At 46.2% G+C, this 17,319-nt stretch overlaps 1 protein-coding gene across 1 annotated transcript in view; it reads right to left on the bottom strand.

Moving 5' to 3' along the window:
- OSCP1 (organic solute carrier partner 1) overlaps positions 1-17,319 on the bottom strand; it is a 26,192-nt gene extending 8,873 nt beyond the window's left edge. Inside the window, exons 1-4 of the mRNA XM_046663525.1 lie at positions 17,142-17,319; positions 8,426-8,580; positions 5,205-5,372; positions 4,587-4,667 (exon numbers count right to left, since the gene is read on the bottom strand). Of these exons, the coding sequence (XP_046519481.1) occupies positions 4,587-4,667; positions 5,205-5,372; positions 8,426-8,580; positions 17,142-17,253 (516 nt within the window). The 5' untranslated portion in view covers positions 17,254-17,319. The remainder of the gene's footprint in view (positions 1-4,586; positions 4,668-5,204; positions 5,373-8,425; positions 8,581-17,141) is intronic.

Here is a 17,319-nt window from a genome sequence, read left to right as displayed (position 1 = left end):
TCAGGTGAGAAAGAGTGCCCAGCCTCCCCAAGTGGCCAGAGGACTTCCAACGCCACCTCTGTGCTGTATGCTGAGGATTCCCACATTCATGCCTCCAGCCTGGCTCTCCCCAGAGCTCTAGATTTGGATATTCAACTGCCTATTCGACATTGCTGCTTGGGTGTCTAACAGGCAAATCAAACTTGCGTAGAACTAAGTTTTTCTACACAAATATACGTTCCTTCAGCCCGTCCCTCTCTGAGTAAACGGCACCTCAGTTGCTCAGGCCACAACCTTAGCAGTAGTTGCTCATCATTCTTCTTTCCCTCATTCTCCACATCCAAGCTCTTAGTAAGTCTGGATGATCTTGCCCCGAGATCCTAAATGCGGCAGATGCCAAACCTAAACGCTTCTCATTGTCTCCACTGGTAGACCTAATGTAGGCACATTCACTTTTACCTGATTTCTACAGGAGTTTCCCACCTGCTGTCCCACCTCTACCCTTGTCCCACACAGTTCATCTTCCAGAACCCACATCAGATCACGTTACCTCTCACCTTAAAGTGCTTGCAATCTTTCCTCTAGTCTTAGAAGAAGCTGGGTACTAGGGCCGAGAGCTAAGTCAACCAGTAAGTAGCAGTTTATGACCGGCCTCTGTTCCCATTAGTCTTGGCCCACGCTGCACAGGTTGTTAACTTTATTCTTTTTTTTTTTTTTTTTTTTTAAGATTTTACTTTTTTCCTTTTTCTCCCCAAAGCCCCCCGGTACATAGTTGTATATTCTGCCTTGTGGGTCCTTCTAGTTGTGGCATGTGGGATGCTGCCTCAGCGTGGTTTGATGAGCGGTGCCATGTCTGCGCCCAGGATTCGAACCGACGAAACACTGGGCTGCCTGCAGCGGAGCATGCGAACTTGACCACTCGGCCACAGGGCCAGCCCCTGTTAACTATATTCTGAGCATCACTCCTGCCTAGAAATGCTCCATTCACATTGGCTTTCTGTTCGTCCAAGGAACACATCATGCTTCTCCCCACTAACGGCCTTTGAACTTGCTCTCCCTTCAGTTTAGATGCCCTTCCTGGGATCTTTGTGAGTTATACTCTCAGCTAAAATGTCTGTCCTCAGAAGGGCTGTCCTTGATTCTATCATCTAAGGATGTGCTGTCCAGTACAGCAGCGACTAGTCAAGTGTGGCTATGAAAATTAAAATTAAATTAAAAAGTCAGTTTCTCAGTCACACCAGCCATATTTCAAGTGCTCAACAGCCACATGTGGCTAGTGGCTAGCATATCGGACAGCACGGACAGAGAACATTTCCATCACGACAGGCAGTTCTATTGGACAGTGCTGGTCGAGTGCAACATCCCACCCAGCGACCCTCTATAACTACCTTATATTGCCGTCTTCCTAAAAGTTATCAGAACCAGAACGTGACTTGCTCGTCCTCCCTGTCTCTTCCTACTAGCCAAGAACCTCCTCAAGGCAGGGCCCCTGTCTTGTTCTCTGTACTTACATATCTCAGTGCTGACAGCAGTGCCTGGCATGGAGTGGGCACTCAATAAATATTTGTTAGGCTGACATATTTCCAAGTGGAGTGCATAATGGAGTGGGACTGAAAGAACATTTACGAAGAGGCGAAGATGGAAAAACACAAGGAGAGTCCACGAAGGAAGGACACACAAATGTGAATGAGAGTGTGGGAGGGGGTGGGTGACCTGAGGAGCCCACCCTTTAGGAAGCAACTCTGGAGGAGTACGGGAGGGCTGAGAGGCGGTGGGAATTCAGATGGCTGTAAACAACTGCTCAGGACGCCAAATGGTCTTCATGCAGTTTCTGGCCAGGCCCCGTGCACAGGTCAGGGCCTTGACCACATTAAGGCCACCGTAGGTTGTTTCGTGATTCCCCAGAAAGCCTTGGATATCCAGATGAGGAGTTTTGTATTTGCTTTGGTTAAACAACGAGCAAGAGAGTGTTAGATCAGAGCTGCGTTTTCTTGATTTAGTTGGTTTTGATAACAAACCGAAAAACTGTCAAGACTGCTTTGAAAACAGAAAATCTGTATAGGCAATCACAAACTGCAGCTCAGCAGAAACGGCATTAAAGATCAGACTTGGAAAACCAGGCCGATGTTACAATCAGCGGCTGGACGTCATCAGGATGTGTGACCCCTATTTCTTCTGATGTTTGATTTTGTTTGATGTTTCAATGAACATTGTGACATTTCATTGCCTGTCCATCTAGCAATTAAAGCTTAATATATTTTGTGGTTTAATATGTTTTAGTGATTTTGTTATAGACTTATTATTAGGAAAGTCTTTTCATTATAATGAATTTTATCTTATCAGAATTGAGAAATCAATATGACTGCTTATATTACTATAATCCATAAAATAATATCCAAATATGCTCAGTCTTGATGACAATATGATGCAGAGTTTTCACTATTTTAAAGCAACGCAAAACTCAATCTTATTTGTACTTTCATATTTTTTATTTTAATTGATGACTATTAGAGATTTTAATTTATATTGATGTTATTATTGCTCCATCCATAGCAAGTAAAATTGTTCATGAGAGTTAACAATAAAACTGGCCTCAGAGTTGAAATCTACTTGTCTTTCATGGTCCAGGAAAGGGAAATAACAACCAGGCACTAACCACATTCTATTTCTCCTTTTGTTTGAATTTTATTTTGTGACTGTGTTACACATGCACATGCACAAAATTCAAAGGGTATACGATGGAACACAAGTCTCTCTCCCATCCCTGTCCTTCACGCAGGTCCTCACTCCCAGCAGGCAACCGCTGCGACCAGCCTCTTGTCTTTCCAGAGCACTCTGTGCGACACACGTACAAGCAAACACACACGCTGCTTCAGTTAACCCTCCCAGCAAACGCTCCATTAGGTATTTTCACTTCTGTTTTTCAGAAGAAGCAGCTAAGGCTCAAGAGCAGCAATTTGCCTGTTCGTGGAGCTGGCTGGAGCTGGGGCTCGAACGCAAGTGTGCTTGACTCTGGGGCCTCGGCTGCTTTGGCCGTTTCAGACCATCATTCCCACATCTGTGCGTTAAATTGTGGGAAGAAGCAAAGTTCTATCCAAGAGAGACAGGCCCCAAATTCAGAAGCTCAGAAATGTGTTTTAAAAGTTCGGGTGCAGGGGCTGGACCCGGGGCCGAGTGGTTAAGTTCATGTGCTCTGCTTCGGCAGCCCAGGGTTTCGCCAGTTTGGATCCTGGGAGCCAACATGGCACCATTCAGGCCACGCTGAGGCGTCCCACATGCCACTAGAAGGACCCGCAACTAAAATATACACCTATGTACTGGGGGGATTTGGGGAGAAAAAGCAGAAAAAAAAAGAAGAAGATTGGCAACAGTTGTTAGCTTAGGTGCCAATCTTAAAAAAAAAGTTAGGGTGCAGAATTGTCTGGAGTAGGCATGACGGGGGGAGGCAGGGTCAATTGGGAGGCAACAGCCAACCAGAATACAAGGGCCTGGGCTAGGCTGGTGGCAGTAGGAGTGGAAAGGAGGGCGTGGAGATGGAAAAGGTAGACTCTACGGGCCTAGAAGCAATGAGAAGTTCAGAGAAGGGGAATCAATGGTGACGCTCTGGTTCTGAGGGGGGTGAGTGAAGGAACGGTGGTGCCCGCAGAAGAAATCAGGAAGTTGAGGCAGGACTTGAATTTCAGGGGTTAGTTTAGCCACAGACATTCAGCTGTAGGCACTAAGTGTAGGCACTCAGCAGGCAGGTGGGGAGATGTGGGTCTGGACGGCAGGGCTGGGCGAGGCCAGAGCAGACGTTAGACTCAGGAGTCCTGGCTGAGGGAGTTGGAAAGGGGTAGGAAAGAGAATTCCTAAACAGGGGGAGGGGTGGAGGCAGGAGGAGGAAGGTTTGGAGACAGGAGGAGGGAGAGGAAGGAGTGGCAGGCATAGAGGCGGGAGAGGTGAAGGAAGGCCAGGGTGGTCTGGCACCATGAAGTCCAGGAAAGGTGAGAGTCTCGTGGAGGAGGGCAGCCCCCTGATGGTGTCAGACCCTGGAGAGGTCCAGGATGCTAACGGTTAGGAAAAGGCTTTGGAATTGATCTTAAGCTGGAGGCCTTGAGAGTACATTTCCTCTGGAGAAGCAAGGGGAGAAACCGTATTTTAAAGATTTTATTTTATTTTATTTTTTTTCCTTTTTCTCCCCAAAGCCCCCCAGTACACAGTTGTATATTCTTCATTGTGGGTCCTTCTAGTTGTGGCATGTGGGACGCTGCCTCAGCGTGGTTTGATGAGCAGTGCCATGTCCGCGCCCAGGATTCGAACCAACGAAACACCGGGCCGCCTGCAGCGGAGCACGCAAACTTAACCACTCGGCCACGGGGCCAGCCCCGAGAAACCGTATTTTAAAGAAACACGGAAGGTAACTGGGAAGGAATGGCAGCACCATTGTGTTCCTTGGTCCACTTCAAAATTGCTGAGATTTGTTATCAGAAAGCTTATCATCATGGAGCCAAACACCGAGGACATCACCAACTGTGCAGAATTTCAGCCCTTGTCTGCCTGACCAGTCGGCACCCCGTTTCCCGAGGACCGCAGTGGCATGGCGCTCCCAGGGCTGCCCGTGCACTCACCCGGATGTGCAGATCCTGGAAGAAGATGAGGAGTGTCTGCCGGATCAGCTGGAACTCCCCCGCAGAGAGACCCCCATATACCTGCCGGAGCCAAGGCAGAAAGAAGCACTTCACTTTCAGAGGCGAGATGAGAGTGCAGACAGGCAGGGGTGGTGGGCACTCAGGGATGGGAGCTGATAGCAAGGAGAGGACTCAGCTGCTGGGGCGAGAAGGACAGCAGGAGAGCCAGCCCCGCTCCCTCACTAATGAAAAACCCCCTTATGCCACACCTGAGTGGGGTACACCTCACCTCTCCCGGTCCCCACAGACCTGGAGAGGCTGTTCCTCAGGACTTAGCATAACATCAACCAGCAACTCTCTTTCAGAAAAGTTAGGAGAAAATGACCATGCTCAGTATCATTGCCTTCCAATTCTGAAGGCAACAGTAAGAGGGCATAAGATGGTAACGCCAATTGCAGTACCAAAATGGACACTTATAGATCTTCAGAATTTTCTGGGAGTGCGGCAGGCTTTGCCATTCCTCATCTTGTTCTCGCTGTCATAGGATCTGCCCGCTCTTAACTGAGGAATGAGAGCAAGTACCAGGCCTGAAAGGTGAGAAGCTGACAATGCGCTTACCTCAGTCAGCTGCTGGAAAGTCTCATCGACCTGATTCAGGATGGCTGGGGAGTCTCGGATGAGCCCCTTGATGGCATCTAAATGATTGAACGTGACCAGCAACACATCCTTGGGACGGGGACACATCAAGACTTGATATTTGAAAGCCACAGTCATCAGGTCATAGAGCTGCCAACCCATACACGAACAAAATAAATAGGATCGTAAGAGCAGATGTCAGAACCTCCAAACAATGATTCAGTCAAGCACTCACTGAATGAAAACCAGTTCTGGGCATATCATACGGCTCGGACAACCATATCAACTATCACCCAAACCAAGCCACTTTTTTGTTTTTTCTTTGTGAGGAAGAGTGGCCCTGAGCTAACATCTGTGGCCAACCTTCCTCTGTTTTTTTTCTCCCCAGAGCCCCCCAGTGCATAGCTGTATATCCTAGTTGTAAGTCATTCTCGTTCTTCTATGTGGGATGCTGCCACAGCATGGCTTGATGAGTGGTGTGTAGGTCCATGCCCAGGATCTGAACTGGCAAATCCTGGGCCGCTGAAGCAGACTGCACGAACCTATCCACTTGGCCACTGGGCTGGCTCAAAACCAAGACACTTTTGAGAGTAAAAGGGGGTGATATTAGTAATTAAGCCAGGATAACAGGAGTAAACCAGGGCATTCCTGGGCAAACCAGGACTTCTGGTCAGCTTCTCTGTATTGCTGATGGAACACGTTTGAAACAGTATCAGCAGCTGTGGGGCCCGGAACCGGTGCTGAACTTGGAGAGCAAAATCCCGACTTCAAGCCCTCCATTGCTGCTGACTTGCTGGATGGCGCTGGCCAAGCCTCTTCACCTCTCTGAGCCTCAATTTTCTCATCTATAAAAATACTCCCTAATTTCCTGTCATTGCAGAGCTGCTGAGAGTAGGAAATGAGAGGATATGTGTGAAAGTGGCAAGCGTAAAGTTCGACAACTGTGTAAGAACAATCTTAAATGATGAACAATACTTAAGAAGATATCAACAGGCGCCATGGATGGTATGACCGTCCATGAATGACAAGAGGCGAGAAATTGGTGAGGACCAAAGTAGTGAAGACAGGCTTTCTGGAAGAAGAAGAAGGCAGTGATATGGTTCAAATGGGCTGAGGGAGAGGAAAGGCATTCTGGTTGAGGGGAACAGCATGCGTGAGGGCCTGGAGGCAGCATTGAGTATGCTATTTTCCTGGGAGAATGAGGAGAACAGCCTGGCCGGAGAGGACAGATAATGTCGGGGATGGTGGGAAATAAAGAAATTAGGGGGCTATTGAAGTTTTCTGAGCCGACATGATAAAAGTGGTGATTAACCAAGATGAGTCAGTCTGGCAATAATGAGATGTGAGAGAAGGGAGAGACTGCAGTCAGGGAGACTAGCTGGTACCTGGCTCCTAGTAGGTTTGCAATAATATCCATTGATTACATGAATGAAAAACACTTTGTTGGAGTAATCCAGACTTAAGGCCTGGAATAAAGATTGTGGGAACAGAAAAGGCAGGGAAAAGAAGAGCATGTGGTACTTAGAAGGAGAGGCTGTGAGTATATGGTGACGATGTGACTAGATGTGGGGGATGAAGATGAGGGCTGGCCAAATGACTACAGCACGTTCAACTTAGCGCCTGGGAGAAGGATGCTGCTGCTGACGGAGGCAGGGAAGTCTGGGGCACGGGGGACAGGAGAAACCAGTTTAGGAGAGAAGTTATGGACTCGTCTGAGTCAGGGTTGAAAATATAACCACTGCCATCTGTTGTACCATGTACTACCATCATGTACCAAGCACATTTATATACGTTACCTCATTTGATCCCATTTAATCTTCTGTGTCATTTGTCTATGGAAAGTTAAACCTTCTTAAAGGCGGAGGGAGAAGAGCAAGCAGAGCAGAGAAGATAATTCGCACTTATTGAACACCTACTCTGTGCCAGGCCTAGGCATGTCATCATACATGTATGTTTCCCGCTTAATCCTCCCAGCACTGATGAAGTAGCTATGATGACCCCCATTTTATAGATGAGGAAGTGGAGGCTCAGGGAGATAAAGCAACTTTCCAGAGGTAAGTGGCAGGAGGTAGGGGGCACAGTTAAAGGCGGTCTGTTTCCCTGAGGTTCCCAGGGGCCAGCAATAAGTGAGCATTGATTTTGCACACCCAGCATCCACTGTCAGGCCTCATGATTTTTTAAAAATCCATATAATGGAAAGAATGGAAAAGGAATTATTATGATGATGATTTTTAAATTAACTGAAGTCCGTATTTTATTGAGATTTCATGAATTCTCCCCTAATGCCCTATTTCTGTTTGAGGTTCTCTGTAATGACCAATTACATTTAGTTGTCATGTCTCCCTAGGCTCCTCGCGTCCGTGACAGTTTCTCTGCCTTTCCTTGTTTTTGGTGGCCTCTGAGTACTGCTCAGGAATTTTGTAACATGACCTCCGGATGGTATCTGTCTGATTTTTTCCTCATGGTTAGACGGGGGTGGTGGGTTTGGGGAGGACGATAAGAGGGGTAAAGTGCCATCCTCATCACATCATATCAGGACACATACCTCCAACATGACTTCTCTCTGCCAATGCTGACCTTCAGCACCTGGCTGAGGTCGTATCTGTCACTTTCTCCACTGTACCATTAACTGCTTTTCCCCCTTTCCAAACTGTCCTCTTTGAAGGAAGTCACTAAGTGCGGCCCCCACACAAGGAGTAGGGAGTTATACTCTCCTTTCTTGATGGCAGAGCATCTACATAAATTATTTGAATTCTTCTGAATAGGAAATTTGTCTATCCTCTGCCATTTATTTATTTAAAATTATTTTTAAAATAAGAATGCCCTAATAATTTGTTTCCCAAAGAAACAGATATGTTCATGTTACAAGTAAAGACCGAGCAGTTTTGAATTTGCTTTAACAAATGCCTGGTTTCCTCAGTGCAGAGCTGACATTTGTCAGGAATGAAGGGGAATTAAAGTTTTCAGGGTTGAGCTCTTGTATTGGGCTAAGGTGTTCAAAAATATGGGCATAAACACCAGTCCTCTTCGGGCAGGTGGAACAACAGAGGGGTTGGTGTGGATGACTTCTGAGGTCCTTCCCCACTCTGAAACTCAGTAACAACTAATATTTATGAGTGCCATTTTTTGGCAAGGCACCATTGCATACATCATCTCATTTGACTCCAGTCTATGACCAGCCACAGAGGCAGCCGTCCGCTCACCTTGTCCATGCTGGCCTGGTTCAGTCTTATGATGGAGGCATGAGCCAGGCGGTCGTAGACAGTCCTCAGGGCCTTCTTGGAGTAGAGCTCCTGGGGTTTGAACAATTCCTCCATAAACTTCCGATTGAACATGGTTGAGACGATGTCATTCAGAACTGCAGAAACAGAGAGAATACAGCCGAGCACGGTACTGGAGGAAGCCTTCTTCAGGAAACGCTCTCCGTGCGAATGGAACGGAGGAGCTGGGCCTATGCAGAATGGGGATGCTGACGTGCTGGGTGAGACCTGCTCCCCGGGGAGAAACCACACAGGTGTCCCAATAGAAAGCGGGGTCCCGAGTGCTTTATGAGACCATCGCAGAGCAAACATAAACGTGACAGTGTACAAATGTGCTGTGCCTCAGAGGTCACAAACCACTTTTACATATATTATCTCACTTTACAGGGGAAACATTTCTTTAAAAAAGATTCCTATAAGCATTGTAGATCAGAATCTTCCTTAAGACGAGAAACAGCATCACTCTTTTTTGTTTGTTTAGCAAATCTATAACATTTTTACTTTAAAATTAAATTTTATAAAAATGGGACCAATAATGGTAATTGATTCTCTTTTTTTCAAAACATTTTATGAAATGGTTAGAGATTAAAACATTTCTAATGTTTCTATAAGACATGCACTTCAGATGAGTCCCACTTTAGAATGGCTTAATTCCTACATTTCATCTCTAATATTGCTATGACACTGTAGCAGTGTCACTGTAGTGACGTGTCTCGCACTATTGCTCAAATGGAAAATTTCCATCTGGAGAGAAGAAAAGGTCCTAAGGCAGGTGCCAACCAAAGAATTTATAGTTCTAGTTCTTCATTCACTCATTCGGATAGATTATTATTTAATAATAAATAATACTTAATTATTTAATACCTAGATATTTTGTGCTACTCAAATACATTAGCTGAGCGCTAGGAAAACCCACTGCAGCTTGCCCTTAATGTGCGCTAACATTTCCCCAGCGTGGACAGCTTGGAGACGGAGGAGCTCTTCCAGGTTTGCCGCATGCATGGCCTTTTGCCTTGGACCCAAATAAGCAAGGATCTGCAATAAACCGGGTTTTCCAACGTTTTTCTCACCACAGCCCTTATAAAATGCACAATTTGCAAGGAAACAGGTACAACTGAAAAGCCACCCAGAGGCCTCAAAAGAGAGAATCTGAAGAATTTTCCACAGACTTATAGGCCAGGAAGGAGTGCCAAAGAGGAAGAATTCAAGGTAAAGAATCCCATCAGCTCTGATTATGCTAATGCTCACAAATAGCTCCCAGTCCTCTAGGGGCTGGGGCATTTCTCTAGTGTCTTTGAGCCCTTGGCAGGATCAAGGAAAATAGCTTAGACCCAAATAAATCAGTTCTAAAAGAAAGAAAATCCCAAGGTGATTGTTAGGTGCTCTGGCAAACTAAAAAGCAAAACGAAGCCTTTCCCCTGGGAAGTGAAAAAGCTACATATCACCATGGCTCCCTGCAAGAGAAGGTCCAGAAAGTTCACCTGTTGGAAAGAGAGGGTGGCAGGCCGTGTCCCTGTGGGCAGAGCTGTGAACACAAATGCCCCCTAAGAGGAAACGGCAGTGTTACAGTTGGGCCCCGGCACCCAGGGCTCCCACCTCTCATTTAACTCTTTGGAAAGAAAATGGGGGCACAAATGAACAGGCTTACATCTCACAGTGTGCTTCACCTAGCACCTGCTCGAGACGGGCCTGCTAGGTACCAGACACTGAGAGAAACACCAGGACAAAGAGAGAGAGGAGACGTCCTTGCCCTAGAGAAGCAGCCCATTTCTAAACCCGAGAAATGGCTTTTTTTTAAGATTGGCACCTGGGCTAACAACTGTTGGCAATCTTTTTTTCTTTTCTGCTTTATCTCCCCCAAACCCCCCTGTACATAGTTGTATATCTTAGTTGCAGGTTCTTCTAGTTGTGGGATGTGGGACGCCGCCTCAATGTGGCCTGACGAGCGGTGCCACGTCCGCGCCCAGGATCCGAACCCTGGGCCGCCACAGCGGAGCGCGCGAACTTAACCACTTGGCCACGGAGCCGGCCCCTGAGAAATGGTTTTAACCGGCTCTGTTAGCCTGTCTTGGTGTTAGTTTTTGGGACCCACATGAGCTTTGCATAATTTCACGAGGCAGGAATGCACTGGGAGCCAGATTTCGTCAGGAAGCGATTTCTCTCAGGTGCGTCAGAAGGTTTAGTAACTGAATTCTTAATATATCAGGCTTCTAGTCCTGGGTTCAGATTAGGAAGTCAGTTTCTGCTCATTTCTGAATGCTTAAGTTAAAATAAATTCCAGTGATTCAACTACGTATACAAAAAGCCTTCAAAATCCACACGTCTTGCCTGAAATTCTGTCGCGAGTCAAGAGGTGGGCCAAAAATTGCTCAAGAGAAGTGGCAAAAGATGGTTGTGAAATATAATAAAAGTATAGCATGTACCTCGATTGGGCTTTTCTTTGAGCCTGGCCTGATGAAATAATTCGCTTGATGAAAGCAACTGAGTTTTTACCAACGATCTTTGCTATAAACCTAATTGTTTATGGGAACACGCAATTTGGAACCAAGGGTAAAAGAGAGAAGCTACTGCTTTTGGATGGTTACCACATCTCAAAGCCTTACTATGTTCTAGGCTCTGAGCTTAGAACTTTCCATGAACTATCTCATTTAAATCCCAAGGCAGCTCTGAACTATCCTTATTCTATCGAGGAGGAACACTGAGTCGTAGAGAGGTTCAAGACCAAGGTCACTCAGCTGGTGGTGGAGTTGAAGTTAGAAGGGGCTGTTTGATTCTAAAGCCTGTGCTCTTACGTATCATGTATGTTATCCCCTTAGCATACTCAGTGTGATGAGAGCATATATGGAGGACGATGACCGATGACATGCACAAACTGCACCCCAATGTCAAATGATGGCAGGTACTCGTGACATTTAAAGGCGAGAAAGGCTAAGGTGTTATTCTGAGGGATCGGCAGCTTTCTCAGGTTTGCTGCTAGTTGTAGGTGAAGGGGAATGGAAGATTCGGCATGACACAGTCATACCGCCGCATGAAATCACGCCTTCTGCCCGCAGCCCTGGCAGCCATGCAGTCACATGCTTCCATTTTTCTCGGTTGCTCAACAGCTATCTCAGTGTGCTAAGAAGAATGGCTCAGGGAGGGTCACTCATGTTGAAACACAATTCTTTGGTGACATGATACTATCACAGAATTGTTTTAAGGGCTACCAAATAGGACAACCTACCCAGAAGTGCAGCTACTGCCCCAGTTGTCCTTGCAACACTTGGAACTGATGAAAAGAGACAAATACCTCGGGTGCAATATGGTCCTTTTACCAAAGTTTGTCTGGTTTTCATCTTACACGTGGTATTTATTGAAGTAAAAGATTCAAATGTGTAACCAACGTCTCGCCTAAAGAGAAACTCATGCCTATTTTTTACTTTGAAATATGCAGAGTGGTCCCACTTGAAGCCCCAGTGATGAAGGACTGAGTGAACCTGTGGATGCAGCCTGCACACATGCAGCCCAGAGACAGCATACCTCGTCCTCTGTCCGCCTCTGTCCACTCATCTACACGAAGCAGAGAAAAAGAAAACACCAGTTCATGAAGGAAGAGCATTATTTCCAAGGAGGCTTTTAAAATGCCAATTATCTGGTCTATGAAACCTTATTTTTCATGTTTGCAGTGATGTCTAATGCGAACCCCCGCCTTCCATTTGAAACTTTTAAAGGATGATGGATAAATAACAAGTTCCAAAAAAGCCCTAGGGAGGCAATATCTTATAGAGAGTGGCCCAGGAAGAGAGGAGCTCAGGAGGACCAGCCACCCCGGGGTTTATCTTGACAGGCTCGAGAAGTCATCCTCTCCCATGCTATGAGAATACACCTCATTCAAAAGAAGGCCTTTAAAAACACTAACTTCCCTGAGAAAGAATAATTCCAAGAACAGGTCGAGAAAGGATTTTCTTTTTGTAAAACCTGATGTTTTATTAATGTAAGATTTCCCTTTCTAGAGTACAGATGGAACTGTCAAATTAGAAAACTTGAAATGTAAACTAAAAGGAAAAAAATTGTCTATTTGTTTCTGATTTAGTTTTATATATAGATGCACGACTTCCATGTAAAAAGAGGGAAGTAATGATGGGACCACTGTCAAGAAAGCTCCTGAGGACAGAGGCAGTCAGGGAGATGCCAAGAGGAGACCAAATAAGGAAAAATGTACTTGGCTAGAGAAATCTTGTGAGAAGCAAGACCCTTTATGGTTGAGACCTGGCTCTATCACTTACTAGCTATGTAACTCCAAGCAACTTGGTTAGCCTCAGTTTCTTCATCTGTACAATGGGGATCATAATCGCACCTCCCTCCTAGGGTTGCTGTAGGGATGAGATGGGCAACACCCATCAAGCACTTGGCTGCCTTCTCTTCCAGCTCTGCTTTCTCTACCGCAGAACTTTGGAGAATACCCATAAAAGATGAAAGATGACTTTTTTCCGTTTCTTCATTTTTTGCGGGAGATTTCAATCTAGAAAAACCACCCCCAGATACACAGAGTTCTACACATGTCCACATTTTAAGAACGTTTTGTACTGAATGGTCTCTTTTGGAAAGCTTGCACTAGATCGTTTCAGAGGTGATTTCTGAAGTTATAATCAAAGCGCGTATGTGCCTTCAGTACACATTACTGACAGCTCCCATGAGACCAGTCTGAGGGCACAGTCAGCGCCACGCTCTAACTGGCTGCAAAGGGTTCCCATTGCAAGGTCACACTCTTCTGGGGAAATTTGCGATCTTTCTCCCACAAGAGTCGCAAGCTTTTGGAGAGAAAACATTGGGGAAGAGCACCAAGAAAGCAGACACTGGCTTCTTTGGCATAACGTCCATATCTTCTATCTTCCTGTAGCATTTATTTATTTATTTATTTATCCATCATTAAAAAAATTTTTTTTGAGGAAGATTACCTCTAAGCTAACATCTGCTGCCAATCCTCCTCTTTTTGCTGAGGAAGACTGGCCCGGAGCTAACCTGCGTGCCCATCTTCCTCTACTTTATATGTGGGGACACCTCCCAAAGTGCGGCTTGACAAGCAGTTCTAGGTCCACACCTGGGATCTGAACCGGCGACCCCCAGGCCACCCAAGTGGAATGTGTGAACTTAACCGCTGTGCCATCGGGCTGGCCCCTCTGTAGCATTTATTTGCTAGGTGGTCTTGCCTGATAGGCTTGTGGGAATTCAGAGAGATGGAGTTACCATCCTCTTGAAGGTGTGTTTGGGAACAGTGGAGCTGCAAAGGGCCTCACCTACCCTAAGCCACAGTGACTACCTGCTGCTGACAAAGTGGAGCTGGCAGAGGCATGCCCGCGGGTAATGATGCTCCGCTCCAGCAGAGGTCTCTGTAGTGCTGTGCGCTCCCAGCCCCTTTCCTCCTCGGGATCCAGGGGAAGGTAAACGATGCCCTATTTTTCTATTATTAGTCCAGATGCCTTATTTGTGACAATTCCACTTCGGTTATATTTTGAGTGGGAGGCAGGCCCAAGGCTATCCAGAGCTGCCTGTTAGACTGGAACTAGAAACACAAAAACAGAACCTCACCACCATTTGGTTGCTCAGTATTCCACTGTGATCCGCCCATCTTAGAAAAATCACTTAAAGGCTCCAAGCCTCAGTTTCCCCTTCTGTAAAATGAGGAATGTAAACAAAATGTGAGAGGGTCTTATTTATGAGTATTTTCAAGAGGATGGGAGTGAGGCAAAGGCAGCTTTTATTATTCTTGCTATGCTTAAAATGTGGGACAACATTCAATATGCAACACTTAAAAGTTGCCCCACAGAGAGAGCACTTCCTTTCTGTTGAATGCTAAACCAGAGGAGGCCTCGTGGGGAAATACTGCAATATGTACCTTCGGCCTGCGGGAGCGGGATGGCCTCCAGGAGACCAATTAGTTGTGCAAGATAATGAAAACATCTAGAAGAAATACGATTTCCATTCAAAGCTTCCATGAAGACTAGTTTAGCACGTCTGCTGTTTTCTAGGCCTCTGTGCACGGGTATTTGTCACAGCGGCTCTTGCTCCTGCGGTTACACCAGCTCCAAACGTTGGAACAGATGAGTGTTTCTCAACTTCTCGAATCCCACGCTGTCTACTCTGCCTTTTCACTCTATCTTTGACAAACTCCCATCAGCCAACTACTTTCTGTCATTTCTTTTATAAAATCAGTGTGCATACTGGATATTCTTTGCAAATCTCTCCATCTTCTCCTGACCTTTCAACCCCCTCAAAGATTCTGAGATAGTCTCCCCAGGTATGGAAGTACAGTGCAGACATATTGGTTAAGAGTATGAACGCAGGAGGCTGACGACCTGGATTTGAATACTTTACTCGTCCTCTTACCCGCTATGTAACCCTGGGCACGTTGGCCTTAGTTTCCCCATCTATAAAATGGGGATAGTAGAATCACCTCCATGATAGGATAGTCGTGGGGGTTAGTTGTTTAGAGAAGTCCTTGGTACACAGTAAGTGCTTACTAAATCTTTCTTGTTGTCGTCATTAGGAAGATATATCTCCCAGTTTTAGAATCAGTTACTAGACCAGACTGATCAAAAGTTCTCCCTCCAGTGAATTCACAGAAAGTCTGGACCAGGCTCCACCCAGCATCTCACATGATACCTGACACTCACCCAAATTGTGGATGGAACGAGTGTGTGAGTGTGAATTACTAAAGATGGCTGAAATTCCCTAAGACTGAATCTAGCAAACCCAGAAGGACTACAGCTCCTGAAGACAAAGGAAGTCAGCCCCCTAGTATTCACAAGGTCTTGCCCAGTCTGCCTCTTGAAAGACAGCACCTGCTGCTCATTGTGCTAAACACATTAAATACATGATCTCATTCAATCCTTACAACTTCACTGGAAGGTATGTATTATTATTTCCATTTTATGGAAAAAGAAACAGGCTTATAGAGGTTACACTCCAAAGTCAAAAAGCTAGTTAAATGGCAAAGCTGGAATTGGGACCGATATCTGTATGACTCCAGAGAGCATGCTCTTAATTGCTAATTTACACCACCTTCCAAGATACAGGCTACCAGCCCAAGAACTACCTGTCAGCTCATTAGCCGGAATGAAATCACATAACCCAGGCACCAAGGAAAACAGAACCTGCTTGAGGAAGAAATGGCAACATCACATAAAACAGCTGACTTAGATCATCAGTTCAACAAACATTTACTGAGCACCAGTTTATCCCTAGGCATTATGCTAGGTGCTGGAGTACAAAGATGAGGGAGACAGCCATGTCCACAGACCATTTCTCTATAATATGGCCAGTGACAAGGTAGAGAGAGGCATGCGTGGGGTGCCATGGGAGTATACGCAGGCCCTTTCCCCAGGTTGAGAGGCTTCCTGAAGATGATTCTTAAGCTGAATAATGCAAGATGGAAGGAAAATGACTAGCATGTAAATGGGGGATTTGGGGTAGTATGGGGATTACCAGCATGGAAACATGAATGAACATGCTTTAAGTGGAGACCTACATGCAGTCTGGTATTACTAAGATACAAAGTAGAAGGCAGGCAGTGGTGGGAGGTGCGACTGCAGAGATGGACAGAGATCTGATCAGGAAGGGCCCTGGAATGTCCTGCCAAGGACTTGGCCTCCACCCAGGCAGCAGTGGAAAGCTGACAAACGGTTTTAAGTAGGGGGGACGATGGACGGATTTGCATTTCAGAAAGCTCACTGGCAGGTATGCTATGGGGAGTTCTTTTTCTCTCTTCACGCATGGACTTGGAAGCAATCGCACAGACACAATAGTGAATATCTGAATATGTATGCTTAACATCTGAATATGTATGTTTAACATCAGCTGAGCATACAGAGACTGTTGGAGAGAATATAAATGTTTTAATCAGTGGCCATGTCAGTTACCTTTACACCAACTTTTCTTCCTCTCCTTTGAAATATAACATTTCTTTTATACTTAATCCCAGGAAACTTGGTGAAAGCAGCTATCGGTTGAGAAAAGAGGAAAAGACAGAGGAAAAGGGTGGCAGAGAGTTCTAGGTGGTCATTATTCTGGCGATTAGCTGTGGTGTTTATGGGAGACAGATTTTGCATTTTAGAAACTCACATAATTATTTCCACAACTGCATTCTCTTCCAACTACTGTGACTTTCTTATGTTTTCTTATTTATCTGTGTTATTTCATAACCCTACCTGTCTAGGAATAGTTTCTGAAATGAGCAAGACTGGCCTCCAGTTAATGAAGGAGGATACTACACAGAGACATGGAGAATCAGAACCTGTTTCCTGAGGCAAGAGGATGCCTGGACTAGCAGAGACTGTTGCCAGGCAGTGGGCAGCTGGGACGCCTACATTTGGGAGGGACCAGTTGTCAACAGAGATTAGGAAATTAACTCTTCAATCTGAAGGGATGAGGAATTTGGGGGGTGCTGTCAGGTACCCTAATAATATCCAATGGGGGTATTAAATCCCTCTGCTGTGAAAAGATCTTCTGCGGAATTTGAATCTTACGGGGCTCTGACCGGATGGGGCTGTGGCGTTGTGAGAAAGGTCCCTGCCTGTCAGAGCGAAGGGTGCAGGGGTGTAGGTCAGCCTGTAAAGGGGGCTGGCTATGGGGGCCGGGCTGCGCGGCGTGGGGCTGGCCGTGCGGGCCGGGCGCCTCTCACCTTTGCGGGCCTTGTCTCCCGGGACGTTCTGGGCCCGCAGCCGCTGGTCCAGGATGTAAAGCATCTCCCCGCCCAAGTTCAAGAAGAGCAGCGGTAGTGTCCGCACCGACATGGTGCCGGAAGCGAGCAGGGCCGGCGAAGAGCCCGGGGTTTGTAGCCGGAGGCTTGGAGGCCGGGG

The sequence above is a fragment of the Equus quagga genome, chromosome 5 (assembly GCF_021613505.1).
Source record: "Equus quagga isolate Etosha38 chromosome 5, UCLA_HA_Equagga_1.0, whole genome shotgun sequence".
NCBI classification, from domain to species: domain Eukaryota; kingdom Metazoa; phylum Chordata; class Mammalia; order Perissodactyla; family Equidae; genus Equus; species Equus quagga.
This window is presented reverse-complemented; position numbering and strand designations above follow the sequence as displayed.